General features: G+C 35.7%; 1 protein-coding gene across 9 annotated transcripts in view; it reads left to right on the top strand.

Moving 5' to 3' along the window:
* Positions 1 to 678: 678 nt before the first annotated feature.
* Positions 679 to 17,164, top strand: part of LOC149166526 (1-acyl-sn-glycerol-3-phosphate acyltransferase-like) — an 89,868-nt gene continuing 73,382 nt past the window's right edge. Inside the window, exons 1-4 of one of the 9 annotated variants that reach the window (XM_089432651.1) lie at positions 681 to 905; positions 1,100 to 1,171; positions 1,548 to 2,373; positions 8,329 to 8,478. In XM_089432651.1, the coding sequence (XP_089288777.1) occupies positions 1,969 to 2,373; positions 8,329 to 8,478 (555 nt within the window). In that variant the 5' untranslated portion in view covers positions 681 to 905; positions 1,100 to 1,171; positions 1,548 to 1,968. Of the gene's footprint in view, positions 914 to 996; positions 1,278 to 1,547; positions 2,374 to 8,328; positions 8,479 to 17,164 lie in introns of those variants that run through there. The other 8 variants (XM_089432647.1, XM_089432649.1, XM_089432644.1 and 5 more) reach the window with 8 other exon arrangements.

Genomic DNA, 17,164 nt, shown 5'->3' with positions numbered 1-17,164 from the left:
TGGTGGTTTTGACTAGAGTTGAAAGCAATTTTGGGGAGCCTTTTCGCATTGATGTTGTACATCTTCTTCTTGTACATCAGATACCTAAACATAGCCATGCTTTTAATGGGGGAGAGGCTAGCTTCAATCAAAAGAATATAGTAAAGAGTATTTCCATTAATCTTGAGATTGTAAATTATAAATTGCTTTTAGAACATTTCAATCTTTCTGTACAGTTCTCTAAATATATTACAACCCCAAACTTCACTCCCATATAAAATAACATAAATAACAAGAATATGTAAAAAAACATCTTTTATTCCAAACAAATTTATAAAAATTATATAACAAAAATTACATTAAAACATATTTCAATTAATATTTATTCAAAATCAAAATTCAACTTTATCGTTTATGAAAATTTCAAATATATATCACTTAATTTATTTAAAAATTATATTTTCATAATTTAATATTTATATTTAAGATTTATTTTATTAACATAATTTTATAAATAAAAATTTATTAAAATCTAAATGTACATATGAAACACGTGCATTTTTATGTAGTGATCATAAAAACTTATTAAAAAACACTGCCATACCCGGGAAATTTAATGAACATGCTAAGAAAAATTGAACCACACAACCAAGATTTCTTTAAAAACACAACCCTTTTTCAACACTACTGAGCCAAGAACCTTCTGGTCCCAGGACAAAATTAGAACCCCAATTCCATACAAATCTCCAAGGAAGTGACCAAACATCGTCATGTGCGCTCCCAATGGTCCAGATTGCGCCACTCTGTTATGTTATCTTGCGCCCCTCTATTAAATTATAATCCGAAACCCTCGTCACCGACCAAAAACTTCATTGGTCATTACACGGAAACGTGCTCTGTTCAAACTTCAACTGGAGTGGCCAAAGGTTGCGAGGTTTTCATGAATTCCTTTCAAAAATTTCAGTGCCTTCGAAGATTAGTATTTATTTTTTACTAGATTTCTGTGCTTTTAAGGATTTAACAAATTTTTAAAAAGATTTCAATGCTTTTGAGGATTTGACAAATTTTAAAATATTACAGTGCATTTGGTAACGCATGACGCTGAGAGACGTTTCTGCAGTTCCGAAGGAAAGCATATTTAGGTGATTTTCAGCTGGGAAGAGCAAACTCGATGCCAAAGGATTCCGACGAGGTTTGGTTCAAGAAATTTGAGTTGATAACAGCTTTTCTGCGAGAAAAACCGTAACAAATATTGGTCCATTAACCAGTTGTGACCGCTCACAGTATGAATATTTGAGGTTTCAACGCTTTTGCCAGAAGTTTTTCCCGCAGAGTTTGAAATTTTTGATAATTTTTATTTGCGAAAGTTTTCTTTAAAGATGTATTACGTGCGTTTTTGAGATTTCGACGCTTTTGCCCGATTTTTTCCGCATATTTTGAAATGTTTGGATTTTTTTTTTCACCGCAAATGTTTTCATTAAAGATTTGCGTATTTCATTAAAGATTATAATGATGCAAAGTATTTGCACAAAATCTTAATGTTTTGCTCTGGAAATTTTGATTGTCAGGGAGCTCTCTTTACAGGTCCGTGCGCCGGATGTGAAGAGTATTCGCCATTGAATGAGGTGCAGAGGAGAGTATTTTGGGTCCATTGAGGAGGCAGGTTCTTTGAAGCATTCAGACGGGGAATTGATTATGTTTTGAGCTTAGTACATTTTTTTTTTCAAAAAGAAAAAAACTTGTGGCCATTGAGATTCTCTGATTACGGGGATTAACGGAGCGCTAATCGTTCCCACTTATTTCCGGCTGCTTTAATTGAACTTTAAAGTAGTCGGAACAGTGATCAAGCTCGGAATAGGAACTAAATCCGTGTGTCGCGGATTCGCCTGTAAATTTCATGCGTAGTAACCGGCCCGGCAAGCGAGTACATTTTGTTTATCCGAGTAGTAAAATCTTTGTCGAGTTCGATTCTATCGGAAAGAATTTTTCATGGCGAATTCTGGGGTCGCAAGACGGAGAGGCTACAGCCGATCATTCAATTTTCTTCATACTGCCGATGCCTTTAAGGATTTATATACTGATCGTTTCTCGAAGGAGTTACTATCTGCATACGTAGAAAAACTTGCCAATCTCCTGCCCAAGGCCTCCTCATTTAGGGGAACGGAGAAGTCAAAAAATAGTAGCTGTCCAGATGGATGCGTCTCACAGCCGTCTTATCATGAAGACAACAGCTGGGGAGCTGTGGCTTTGTCCATTGTTAAGATTGTGGCATGCTTTCTCGCGATGATGATTACGACTTTCTTCTGGGCGATAGTAATGCTAATACTGCTTCCCTGGCCTTACGAGAGAATCAAGCAAGGAAATGCCTATGGCCACGTTACGGGTAGAATGCTGGTAGGCTTCTTTTCCCTTGTTATGTTTAGGTTCTTCTCCAAACTTTCCATTTGCTTTCATTCTTAAATTACTATTTCCCTGTCCTTCCGTCACCGTGTCCTGATAATCTTGAAAGTTTTATTAATGAACATATAAAACTTTTTGTTACCCTCGACTGGTTTGAGACTACTCTCCATTTATGACTTTGGGAATTTTGATTTGAGAAGGGATTCTTGAAATGAAACAAATATCTGTTCATGATTTGTACAAAAAGATGCAATTACGGGAAGTTTTTTTAATCATGTATCAGGAAATTTTTGCCAAGCGACAAGAAGGGACGATTTCTATAGTTTGCTTTTGGTTGGAAAACTGTGAAGAAACGGCTCATTGCGATGAATAAAACCTTAGGAGCTTTCCATTTCCACCTGAGATCGTACCGTTGTGAAGATGTGGCTCCGAAGTTCATTAATTTTGGTCCCCTGTTCCATGGCTTTTGTTGATAATCAGTACTTGTCTTGATCGCACTTCATAATCTCTAATATCGGATTTCAAATTTGCTAGGTTAGGGTCTGATGTAATATTTGCATTATTACACACTATTTGTTTCGAGGAAACAATAATGGTCTACCTGTTATTAGGAAGCGTTTACGAACTTGAGGTCATTCCCCAAATGATTCTCTTTCAAGCTTGCACAAATACCAGAAATGCCAATGATTATAGCTGACTGAGACCCATAGGGGCACAGAGAAGTATAGATCTTGGCATGCAATGGTTTATTGAGTATTTTAATTTAATCTTTATAATTATGTTCATATAGAGATCGATTTTATTTTTTTCAAGTCTGTAACTTTTTATAATTATGGCACTGACAGAATTTCTGTTAACAAGAAACAGAATATAAATTGTAAAGTAAAAAAGCTCCTAACAGTGAACCCAATAGGCATAAGCACAAGGAGTGCTTTAATACTATTTAACATCCACAAACATTAAAATGTGAGAAGACTGTACAGTTTCAAAGCACAGTTTTATACAACAAATGAACAAACAACATTATTGAAATGAAACTCCAAATACGAAGAACAGACCCAGCAGTCTACTCATTAAAACCTATATCCTTAAGAGCTCTAGTACAAGTCATGCCAATCAGAGATCTATTTAGCGGACCATGACAGGTATCTCCGTGCAAGTTGCTTGCCCATCTTTCCCATCCAAGTCTAACAACTTTCAATTTTGGCTAGGCAGATTTTCTGATGCAGGAGCATCCTTCGCTGACTTACTATCCTGCACACTCATTAAAAAACCGTTTATAAATATGGTTGATTTCTTTTATTTTCTAATCTATATTACGATGCTTGTAGTTGATTTTTCTCTTTTCAAAAGTCTGGTTTACATGACTATGTTTGCTTCCACTTAATTCAATCACGCCTTGAAAGGAGCACTATCTTATTTTCTTGGCATATCTGGCATGGCAGGGAGGTTGAGCAGTCCATTTCTTTCATTGAACCTTCAATTATTGTAACCAAGTATATGATGTTGTAGGACCGCCGTGAGGATTCATACGGATCTTAACAGGATATGCGAGTCTGATGAATGGTAATCATACACTGCATTTGGATTGAACGAAATCGTTGCCATTGAGTTGACTGATGAACTCCCACGCTGAAAACAAAATGGAGTAATGACAAACCAAAAACAAAAGAAGAAAAAGATAAAAGACAAAGGTGCAGCGAATGAATGATAATAGCTGGGTTGGATCATAGACAGCTGGGCTGTTGGTGACTGTTTTGTCCTTTTCATTGCTGAATTAATAAAACCAACGGCGAAAAATAAATCGGTTGTGGTGACTGTTTGTCCTCTTCTTTCCTGAATTAATAAAACCAGCGTGGAGAAAATCGCATGTCAAAAGGAAAAGGACAGCTTATGCTCAAGAAACCAATTCACTGGTCGCAAGTGGCTATGTGAGAGATATAGGCGTTTTCTGTGTCCTGCACAGAGTGGTATTTATGAACTGTTTGAAGCACGCATCAATTACGAAAGAGAAATCATGTTATTAATTATCCATTGCTGTGCGAGTGGAGCTAGGCTTGTAAATTTTAATTATCGGATTGGAAGGTTGCAATAAAATTAAGATTTTGATTGTTGTTGAATCCAGTATCCTAGGTGCCTTAAATTGCCTCCACATTTAACATTCCATTGTTGATGCAAACAAAAAATATTGTTGAGAATAATGGATTATTAGTCGCTTCCTTTTACCAAGGCTGATTTTGGTGAATATGCTGTCGATGGATTTGTAGGCAGAAAATCCTGTGGGTTTTACTGCTTACGTCATCCTCTTCCAACTGGCCACTTTCCTCAACGTCCCTTTATATCTGGTCAATAATGTCGGGGGTGTCTTCCAATTGTGGGATTAAGTCTTCCAGAATCATGAATAAAGCATGCCCTTCATCAAAATCTTCCCGCCCTTCTCCGTTCCATCAGAGCCTCAGTGTAGTGTTTCTTTGAGTTAACTATACTGGCTTAAATGGTCGCCGTACTGGACACAGGAAAGCCATCCTGGAAATCTAACAGAGAAGTCTTCCCCATAATATAAACTGAGAAAATGATAACATAGGTTTTCTTTCTCATGGCAAAGCTAGTTTTGCAAGTCTAGACGCTCAGGGTTTAACCTGCTCTTGTAACTCAGACCTCCATACCGCACATTTCTTTCTTTTGTTTGTTATCAGAAAACTGCATGAACTCCTACAACAGATTGCTACCTAGTTATTTGTCCAACGGACAGAAGATCCCATCCTTGCTTTGGCCCCACGAGGAGCCTTGCTTAGGCCCCATGAGGAGCCTTACTTATTTCCATTGCTATTTTAAGGAGTGTCTTGTACTATGCGACCATCATTCATGGATTTCCTTTCGTTTTTATTAACTTTGGGAAAGATTCTGATCGCTGTTCAAGTCCTCTTCAGACTTGAGTCAATTGTGCTATTAGCTATGTCACATGACAGTGGGTCGGATTAGGTGGATTTCCCTTTGTTATTGTTAAAATTGTGCTATTAGCTATACGCTAGATGATTCCATTCCCTTTGTTTTTGTTGAGTGTGATCGTGGGAAGGGTTCTGACCACTTTTTCGGACTTGACTCAATTGTGCTATTAGCTACGTCACATGACAGTAGCACAGGAAATCGGTCGATTCCAGAATGGGACACAGAGCACACATTTTGTAAATTAAAACGAATTTTAATATAATTAATAATTATAAATAAAAAATAAACATAAAAAACGAATTTTAATATAATTAATAATTATAAATAAAAAATAAACATAAAAATCATATTGGTATAAGTTTTTTTTATAAATAAATACCCATGGGATTTGAACCAGTGACCTATCACAAGGAGTGCTTTAATAGTACACTCATTCACCATTAATCTAAAGCCCATTGGTATAGTTAATTATACATATAATATACATATTTTATTAAATAATAATTTAAAGAATATCGTTATAAATTATTAAATATTATAGATTTAATTAGATTTAAGCAAAATTTATATTGTAAATAAATGTCTTTCGAATTAATCACATCATTTAAATATAACTAATAAGAAAGACATTTATTACAAATTTAAATTAAAAAATTTAATAAAAAATATTTTATAATAATAATAATAATAATAAATTATCAAATATTATAAATTTAAATTAAAAAAAAAAAACAAATAATAAATAGTTATTACAATAATTGTATATATTTTTTTATTGTGATAATTATTTAAATCAGTAACCTATATTTTGAATCTTGGCCTATTAACTTATTTTTTAATATTTAAGAAAATTAAATTTTTAATTAAATAAAAGCATGGGGGTTTAGGCAGTGCATTATATTAGATATCATTTTTGAGATTCAACTGCTTTAAGTAAGTCATTCATGTATGATAAATAAAAGCAATTTTACTTGTTTTATTATATATTTAATTATATTTACAAATAAATTTTGAAAAAATAGACATCGTAAGTTGTAACCATAAAAAACTTTAATACTAATTTATTAAAATTTAAATTAACTAAATATCATTGAAAAAACACTTTTTAAACCTCTGTTCCCACCTTAATGTCCGAAAAATATCCTAGCATATCACTCTGATCCACAAAATATAAACATGAGACGCCCAAAAAAACGTACCGTGACTTAGATTATGAGTTGAAATGTCTCTCGCAATGTTAATGTGTTGGTTTTTTATTTATCCAATTGAAACATGTGTTAGTTTATAATGGCACAGACCGGCTGAAGTTCATTGTGCTACATCGTTTGTGTCATGGCCATATGGTCCATTTGGTACCCAGAAGCTTTATCGCAATCAATGTATGCGGTGTTAACTTGGCGACAGATCTCTTTCATACGCGAGGTTGTGATTTGAACTTAACATCAATTAAGAGATTAAACATGTAAGTTGTCAATTTGAAGAGAATTTCTCAATAGCACTTACATCATAAGTATTTTTTGTTTATCATTAATATATTTGATTATGAATAATTTGTAATTAACATTAAAGGTAAAAGTATTTATTTGGTTTGTAGGAACTTTAACCAATTTTAATATATATTAAATTTTTTTTACATTATAAGAATATTAGTACTAACTTTATCAACAGCCAAGCTCCTCATTATTTATCCACTATCATTATAGTAACGTTCACAAACATAACTAAACAGGGATTAATTTACCTCTGATCTATCTGTCCAAAGATAAGGTAAACAACCTTTATACACAGAGATGCTAATCTTCATAAGCTATGCTTAACCGCTAGTCTTATAATTAGCATAAACCGAAAATACAAAACGCAACCTAAAAGTAATGTAAGAAAAAGGTCACGAAAAGAGGATTCTTTTTGGGTTGTCTTTCACATCCATATCCACTCGCAGTGTTTTACACTCAATGTTTATCGATACCATGCTCCTAATCATTTCATTTATGATATTTCTACTGTGATCACTTTTGCTGTAGTCACTCCTGTTGTGATCATCTTTGCTGTGGTCACTCCTCCTGTGATCATCCTGTTGGGATCCAAAAATAGAACTTGCCCCATAATTTGCCTGCGGGCTCACTTAGTGAAGCGACTCTTTTCACTAAGCTCCATCTTGTTGCATTGTCAACAAGCATTTCTTGTTGCACACTTTTCAACAGGTTAGTCTTATGCTTCCAATCCCCCAAGACTATTTGAAGACATTATTCTTCCAATCCCCCAGACTATTTGAAGACATTATGTCTCTTTCATGCTCTCTGTAGTGACTTTGGCTGCTCCCTGCCTTAAGATTACTGATTGCCTAGGTTACCGTGTATGTCTAAAACAATAAACGAAACCACCTTTAGCAGGCCTACTGTGCTATGCTGAAGAAACGGCTACCCATGTAATTAAATATCATACAAATAACAAGACCATCATTAGTAAGCCTAATGTGCCATGCCTATCGAACTGCATGTCCCGTAACTAGATAATAAGAAAGCCAAAACCGGAAAAGGACTTTATTCACACAAAGACTCTTGGTAAAGGATTCCTGTTTAGCAAGTAATACTGCTCTGTTCCTTCACCTCACCTTGAAGTATTGGTCTCTTACGTTCTTCACCTTCTCTTATCCCCTTTATTTACAATATTTCATGGTCATATTGTTAATCTCATATTTCAGATCTTATACACTATATTAGCAGATATTGTTCTGCATCTTCTAGACTATTGGAGATATGTTTATGCAACTTATACTGTCTTTGTGTTGTATCCTTTTTCCTTTCTGGTAACTGGTACAGTAATTTTCCCTGTTGGATGCGGATCTTTGCGTAGCAAGCTTTTTGTCTTTCGTTGGCAATTGATACTTTGAATTTTTCTATTCTGGCTTTAAATTATTCTTTTGAAATACTCTGATTTATTGCAGTTAATACCTCAACTTAAATGACAAACAATATTTCTAATTTGAAGCTTGGCTATCAGATGTGGATTTTAGGAAACCCAATTGAAATAAGAGGAGCAGAGTACTCAAATTTGAAGGCTATTTATGTCAGTAACCACGCATCACCTCTTGATATTTTCCTTATCATGTGGCTTACACCCATAGGCACTGTTGGAATTGCCAAGAAGGAGGTGATATACTAAAATGCCTACTATGTTTTAATTTCTGCTTTTATGTTCCACTGTATTAGCAAGAAGGTTGCGACAGTTTTATGTGATAATCACATTATTGCTGCTGTGTTTGCCTTTTTTTTAGAAGGAACTCAAAACTATTTATATAGACAGTTGGCTGAGGTCTCGTATTTTGCATTCGGATTTTGAAATTAGGAGCATGGTCTTAAGTATCTTTGGTATTTTATCAGGGTATTGTGATCTAATGTAAAGTTGGCACGATTAGGAGGCCATAATGCTTACATTTTGCTGTTATGTTTCAAACTGTATTTGTGTTAGCAGCAAAGGGGGGGCACAAGTTTTCCATGGTTATTATACTATTGTAGTTGTCTTTGCCCATCTGTTAGCAGAAATACAAAACAATGATATTTGTCAAGATAATTTTTCTGTAAATGACATTATTTTGTAGATGGAGTCGACATTGAGTATTCTAGGTTATTTAAATAGATTTTTAGTTTAAAGTTGAGGTCAGCATTAGGAGACCATCACAGTTTACATGATAATCCAAATGTCGTGTGAGTGAAACTTGTGAAAAACGATTTTATAATCATTAGTCTCCCATAGCGTTCGTGCAATAGCAGATATCCATTGAACACTTGGTACATCTAAGTGGTTAAATTATATTGCATTTCAAAATCTTAGTGAAGTAGAGAAGGGGAGAATTCTCCAGGTTACCTGACTGTAATAGCAGCAGACTTGTTTTTTTCTACGAGTCCCAACAAAAGGAGAGATTCAGATATGTAACTGGCTCTCTGAGTAACTTCTTGTCTGGGAGCATTATGCTATTCTCCGAGAACTTACGTTTAGCTTGAAAATGTTTTAAAAACAAACCAATTGCATAGAGGTTTTAAAAACAAACATGCAAGAATTCCGCTCTTTCAAAGTAAAACTCTTCTCATCCAAGTATGATTCGCAATGGGCCCCTATGCCAAGGCTTACCAGATGGACAAGATTGGATCATTTCAAGATAGAGAAGACAAGTGAACATTTGAAGGTAATGAGTTTTTGTTGCTCATTATATATTCTATTCTTTATCTGACCACTTGCGTTCTTTGCATGAAAGATGAATGGAATGTAGGGTGAGCAGGTAATCTTTGTTTTTTTGAAAGCATATATATTTTTAAATTTATTGTGAGATATAATTAAAGAAGACATTGAGGTGAAGATGTATGGTAGCAGTGCAGTAGAGCAAGCTTGAAGATGAAGAAGATGAAGGAACACATAACATGTTCATGATGGAGAAGCGGTAGTGGCAAGAAGGGTTGATGCTGTAGAGTAGAGAAATGAAAAAGAGCAACATGTAATGCCCCTACCTTATACGTGTTGATATGTTGAATGAGTCTAAAGATGACTCAGGATGATGGATAAGTTGGCATTAAAAGAGAGTGATGAGATGCTTAAACAACAAAGGTTTGTGATGTCGAGTTAGGAATCATAGGCATTGATTTAGAATTACAAAGGAAATTGATGATGGTGCATGGGAGGAACGAAATAGAGGCAATAACCACCATAGGGCTTGAGTTGCAACCAGTGATAGAGAAGTTGATGATGCTAAAGAGAAGTTGGCAACATTGAACGTGGGCATGTGGAGTTGTCTATGGTTGAACGATGAAAAGTTAAAAAGAGAAGGGAAGGAGAAGATGAACGATGGATGAGGAGTAGATAAAATGGAGTATAATATGCCAGAGGAGTTAAAAGAAGAAAAAAGAAAGAAGATTACAAGGCATCCAACAAATTCTAAATTGTTAGATCTAAGACTTTTGTAATCCATAATGTAGAAATCAGTGTTTCGGATTAATCACATCGTTAGGATTAGGTCGACCTTTCAAACCAACTAATGTGGTTCATCCTCAGGACAAGGTGAAAAATCAATCGATCTGAGAGAATAAATAATAGGGATGCATCATTGTTTAGGTTTAGCCATTTAAAATTAGGGGTAAGTGAAATTATTACTGAGGAGAGAAAATTCTTTAAGAATACATGATAAAGAGATGTTTGTTAAATTATTTAATAGCTAGTTTCTAACTAAATATTAAATAATTTAATAAACATAACATATTCTTAAATAACTTTTTCTCTCCTCAGCAATAATTTCACCAACGGCTAACCTTGAACAATGATGCATCCCTGCTATTTATTCTCTCACTCTGTCCTGAGGATGAACCACATTAGTTGGTTTGAAAGTCCTGAGGATGAACCACATTAGTTGGTTTGAAACGTGACCCAATCCTAACGATGTGATTATTCAGAAACACTGATTTCAACTTTTGAATTGTAGACAACTTTTGAGCTAGATGTTCAATTTTTTGAAGCAAGGGAGTTTGATCCAATAGCATTCCTAGTCGAGTAAACTATCCTGTTTACATTTTTTGTAATATTCCATTTTTTGGATATGGTCAAAATGGATGGAATCTACTATTCAGAAACACTGATTTCAACTTTTGAATTGTAGACAACCTTTTGAGCTAGATGTTCAATTTTTTTGAAGCAAGGGAGTTTGATCCAATAGCATTCCTAGTCGAGTAAACTATCTTGTTTACATTTTTTGTAATATTCCATTTTTTGGATATGGTCAAAATGGATGGAATCTACCCGTGGTATTTGCCCACGGTATTTTTCTTCGTTTTTTGAGGGAAAACAATAAAATAAAGTTTCTAGAGAGTCCATCATGCTTATAAAATGGGATAGGAGCTAGGCATTGGGATCATCCTGAGTTGTCTATCTTATTGTGTGTTTGTTGAGAATTTGGCGTGCCCAGGTCTAGCTTGATCTGGGGACGAAAACTCAGCGGTGTCATTTGTGTGGTGGATCCATCCAAAATTCACAAGTGGACTTCAGTGTCTTAGATTAGTCATTGTTGAGCAGCCGTACATGCCATTGGTAGGGACTTCAGTGTGACTTATATGAGCATGTATCTTTGTTTTAGTTATTAATATAAATAAAAGGCTGCAATTTTAGAGCCCTTTGTGTTCGATGTTTTGATTGCAAGTATTTTTAATGAGCACACTCGAGTGTGTTAGAGCTATTAAAAATTTTGACGTTTGAGACCTTACATTGGTATCCGAACTAATTTTCCTGTCAGCCTAAGGGTTTATCACAGAATAATTTTGAGACCGATCGAGGATTCCAAAAGAGACTATTTTTCGGTGATCCGCCGTAATCACCGTAGCTAGTTATCTATCAATTTCATGGCTTATTCACGTCCACCCTGGTTGATATTTACAGAAAGATTGCCATATCCATCAATCGGTTTAATTGTGACTTAACATTGAAGATTTTGCAGGCTTACGGGGCAGATAGATATATTTATTAAAGGTTGAGATCTATAGCCCCTTTCAGAGATCAAGCTTATTTTCAATCCAAGAGGTTGAGATCTATCATTCACTTCAAAGATCGAGCTTATTCCAGTACAGATCTGTGGCCACTCGTAATGGTTTAGAAGCTGAGGGTTTTATCTTGCAGATTGAAGTTTTGTGGAGGTCGATTTTTGCCAGATCTGAGGTTAGCTAAATCGTTCAGAAACTTTGAACACCTCAGAGCTCAAATATTAACACAGAAGTCGGAGAACTAGTTAGATCAACCTCAAATATGAGAGTGAGAATCCCTCATTTGTGAATAATATTCCAAATTAATAAAAGAGGCCATGGGATTTATGCTGAGAATTGACGGCCCTTAATCTACAAGGACGGATTCTACCATTAAAAAGGGGAGGCCAAGACCTGAGTATTTAGGGAGATCGAGCACCTCACCTTTGAAGAAATAAAAATCGTTGATGTGTTATAAGTAGCTGGTTTGGTTGATTGGTTAATTGGGTTAAATGCGAGGTGCGACTGGTGCAATTTGCAGAGCCAGTGTGTTAGCTATTGCAGAGATGATGTCATGCGTGGAGAAGGAGGTGTGATTTGTAAATTAATGTGTCACATATAGTTGAAGCCGAGATTTGTGGTTGTTGGCAGAGCCATTATATAGTTGAATACAGTGTTCGTGGGAGCCATATCGACTCACTGTATGCGCTAGGGATCTTAATCCTCGCGTTACGTCATAGTTTGGAGAGCTCGTTGAAGCGGACCGTCCATCTGCACAAGTTAAATTTAACCACGCTCACCTCCATCCTGCCCCGACCAAACATCTGCTAATGAGCGATTTCCCTGTTTCCGCCCTTAATGAAAGTTGTCTTGGTGGAACTGCTTCCTGCGGATGATCTCCCACCATAAACTTTGACCTGGGATTGGACTTCACCACGTGCTGGATCCAGTTGGCGTGAGCCCGATACAACTTTACTATGCCAGCCATCCAAAATGAATGGCTACGTCAATAGCGCCACCACACATTGGAATCAGCGTTGCAAAATAATTCCAGTTCCTCTGAGGGGTTAAATTTGACGGGTCCCCTGCCTATCAGTGAAATTTTTTTATGACAGTTTTATTTTTAAACGGCTCGTAATTTGACTTTTAATAATTATTTTTACTAGTTTTATCTTAACCGAGTACGAGGTTTCATTAAGAGAGTAAGCAGTGAGAGACTAGGATTATTGCCATTTTTGCGTGATTGGTGGCTTATTGAATCAAATGTAATGAAGGTATGCTCAGGGGTGCCTTTGCTTCACTGGCGTATGAAACCTAATAGTATATCAAATCATTCTACGTTGGTTTCCCTCTGAGACATAAGTTTTTGTGTCCTCAAGAGTCAAGCCTATTGTCTTATGGTTCAAAATTCAAATATTGTAATTATTCGTTCAAAATTCAAATATAATAATCATTGTTCAAATCTATGTTCAATGATTTCCCTTTTATCATCCTAAAATGTTACAAGGATTTATGGCTCAAATTTAAGATCATGAATCTCTGCTCAGTGACTTGGCTTATATCATCCTAGTGGTACATGGATCTACAGGTGAAGAAGCCAAGCACCCACAGGCGGGTTACCAAATTTCTCATTTTCCACAATATTGACCAACATCTCCCAAGGTTCGAAAGCCAATTTAAGTGCCATTAGAGTAATTAGCTGCATATCCACCATTTCAATATCCAATAGCAAGGGTACCCACCTCTGAGCAAGCAGCCGTAACAAAGTGAGCCCCACCACCTGAATGAGGGCAGAGAAAGTGTTGGTTCACTAAAGAGCAACTCCTGTGCAAATTTAAGATTCTGCCTCAATTGTAAATTGATATTGAAATGTATCCAATGTGTTTGTAGTAAATAGATTGGTTCTGGTAATGATGAGTGAGAACAAATCAACAGCAGTGGGAAAACAAATCAGGGGTAGTTAAGTTATTCGACACTCATACTCGTTGACTGTAGTTCGACATTGTAGTCAAGCTTACACTCCTATCCATAATCTTAGTGGTTTGTGTGCAAGTCAAAGACATGGAGTTGTGGGTTGCTCCTTTAAACTTTAGTGTTTCTATTTCACACCATGACCTTCGTATTTTAATTTTATAACTGTATCTTAACCATCACACCTCTAAACACAAAACAATCCATGGCTTCAAAATAGGAGTTATGGAATTGAAAGTATAGGCCGGAGATTTTAATCATGCTTTCACAACAACTACATATTTACTGTGAATAGAAAATTAACCGTTCCCGAAATAAAAAACTCTAATTATCAGAAGCGCAAAGGAATCAGGGAAATAAAATATAAAACCACATTTATAGCGCTTTAATCCAAGGATAAGTTTTATGATTTTTCAAGCAACAACGGCATTTCTAACAAGAGAATCTAAGATGACATGCCTGCTTTTGTGAAGAAGTTGAATGAATACCATAGCGGATCTCCGTTACCAATTTCGAATCTTAAACAAACTTTTTTAAATCTTGTGATTTTGCTCACTATTAAAGCAAAATTTTCACGGCCGGTTTCAGCTGTATGTACTGAAACAAACGATTTTGAACTTTCTTTTAAATTTTTTAAAACGAGCGGCTTTCACCCAATTTTTTTTGGCATTTTTGGGGTTACATAGTGAAAGAGGTCTAAGGCATTCCTCTAAGAAATGCATTTCATTAGAGCCAGACTATGCTCGTCCATCAAAATCCATAGTACAAATATTGTGAGGCCATTTATCTTAACCATTATGTATTCACATCAACTTGATTTGATTGACTCGCAACACTTGAGCAGCGGGTCAATTCGTATCTTGAACACTATCGTTACAAATTTTCAATAGGATCGTTACAGAGATATAAAATATATATGTAGTATATATAATTGAAACTTGTCATTTTATGATATGCCAGTGATTATGACGTTTTTTAAAATTATTAGCAAGTTGATAATGACGTGTTTATTTTAAATTAAACAGTATTTTAAAAACCGTGAAAACGTGTATACGGGCGTCAATTTTAAAGGCTCTGGTACCGAATGCCGAACATCACATGGTTTCGTTGACTGCCAGGCTTGAGAATCGAGAGAGGCAGCATTGAATATTTGATCCAACCTGGAGCCGTGCCTTTCGTCGACGGTTTTCTCTTCATTTTAAAGGTGGTAAGACCGACAGGTCATTTCTTCGTGCGCGGCATTGGGTACGCAAAGCCTTCCTTACAACCTAACTTCTTGGAGTCAACATTATCTGCTGAACAACTACATAGCCACCGAGGACGTAGATGTAAGTTGCCGCTGTCGTGGAGCAGATGCAAACGATTGCTGCAGGGCCCATGTCAAGAGGTGAAGCCCAGGCACGGTGCACCTATATTCACTCCTAAAATTATTTGTTAAGGTCATAGCGCCAACGCTGGGAGGAAGAAGTTTTAAATAATATTTTAATCCAAATATCTACCTCGATATGAACCATGGCATAGACGGTGAGAGATTCAAAGTTATGCCCTTTGTTAGTGTTATGACAACGTGGACCTTATATTGTGACACACACTAGGTTGGGAACAAGGAGTGTGCCAAGGAGCGAAAATTAAATCCATTGATTTATTGCGGTGGCAAATGAGACTAGACCATTCTGAATTTTACGCTGTGGCTAATGAAATTGATTTTGGAGAGCATCGTTCTTGTTGAAGCAGTGACGCTAGAGCACCCGGTGCGAAGTCAATCGTCTTTGTACATGGGCAGAAGGGCCATAGGGAGCGCAAAGGGCCATACGTACATCAAGATCTGAAGTCATCTTGTTATGAGGCGGCATCAAGAGGAGGAGGGAGTTGGAGTCAAAGCCAACCGTATTGCAAACCGTATTTACATCTTCAAGTTTGTCATATTTGAAGGGTATATATATATATATGTTGCATTAATTGTTATCGGGATTAAATCGGCGTGCGAAAAAATTGTAAAAATCAGGAGAAAATCGGGAAAAAATCATAACATACAAAAATACTCATTTTTTAACAATTTTTTTAATATCTAAAATATCTACAACATAAAATAAACACATTGACACATAAATATGATAAAAGAACTAATATATAAGATGTTTAATATCATTTCTAGTCCCACATCACACATAACAGTGAATCATGTCCTGAATAGTAAGTCCTGACTCATGACTCCCAACTCAGCCTCAAAATATCAACAAAAAATATAATAATGTATCTCATATCATGAGTCATAATATCATATAGAATGAAATAAACCAAATAACTAAAGTCTAATACTACTGATTTCCTTTGCCCCTCTAGATGTAGATGTCGGTGGAGTTGGCAATGGACTCTGCTGTGTTCTAGAAGCTGAAGAACTAGGAGCTACAGGAGGTAGACCACACCCTCCACTAGTGACACAGGTAGCTTGGGTAGGTTGTGTCACCTCCTCCTCCTCATTTAAAAATCAAAATAAAATAATAATAAATAAATATATATATATTTTCCGCGATTTTAACGAAAAAATCGCCGAAAAAAATACATGTATTTATCAGCCGATAATATCGCCGATTTTAAAAACTCGTGATTTTACGATATAATTGTTATTAGTGCAACATTGATATATATATATATATATATATATATATATATATATATATATATATATATATATTTGTTTGACATCTTTAATTTAGCAGAGTTTGTATAGTTGTGCTATAAAAAATAAAAATAAAAATAACAAAATAAAAAAGAGAGAGAAAACAATGTGGGGAAATACTCTAGACATTAAAATAATCATCATGTCTTGGGCAAAGATCTAGTGAATATCACAGTAATTTGCATATTTCCCTGCTTTGGTATGTGGGGAGATATGACCTTCTTTACAAAATGCCCATAAAATTCTAGATGAAATAGAAGAAGCATGGGGACCTTTCCACAGTAATACCACTTTAGACTAGAACAACAAGGCTTTCTCGAAAAGAGTCTATGCCATTTTGCAGCAAAAGCACGTTACCGCTCAAACTAGCACGGTCCTAGGGGGGGATCCTATAGGGAAACTACTAAGTCAAGGGCAACAATGGAGCGATAGTCCACTATCACCTTAACTAAGGCTCTCTACTCTTTATGGACTTTCAATGATGGGAGGAGATCTGGTATAATGGGAATCATAATAATGAGTATGTCAATTAGAGGAATAAAAGGTGATTCCAATGGCCTATTCACAAGAGGGGCTCAAATGTATGGCTTTCTTGCTTGAGAAGCAAGGTGTACAACTCTCTAGGAAGGGCCAAGGAGATTTTAAGGGATAGGGTTTGACAATAAGATGTGTAAAGGAGATACCTAGTCCT

The sequence above is a fragment of the Pinus tabuliformis genome, chromosome 5_1, assembly GCF_031772625.1.
Source record: "Pinus tabuliformis cultivar Carrire ecotype Pingquan chromosome 5_1, CPIR1, whole genome shotgun sequence".
Lineage (NCBI taxonomy): Eukaryota > Viridiplantae > Streptophyta > Pinopsida > Pinales > Pinaceae > Pinus > Pinus tabuliformis.
Note: the sequence above shows the minus strand (reverse complement) of the source record. Positions and strands in the feature narration are given on the sequence as shown.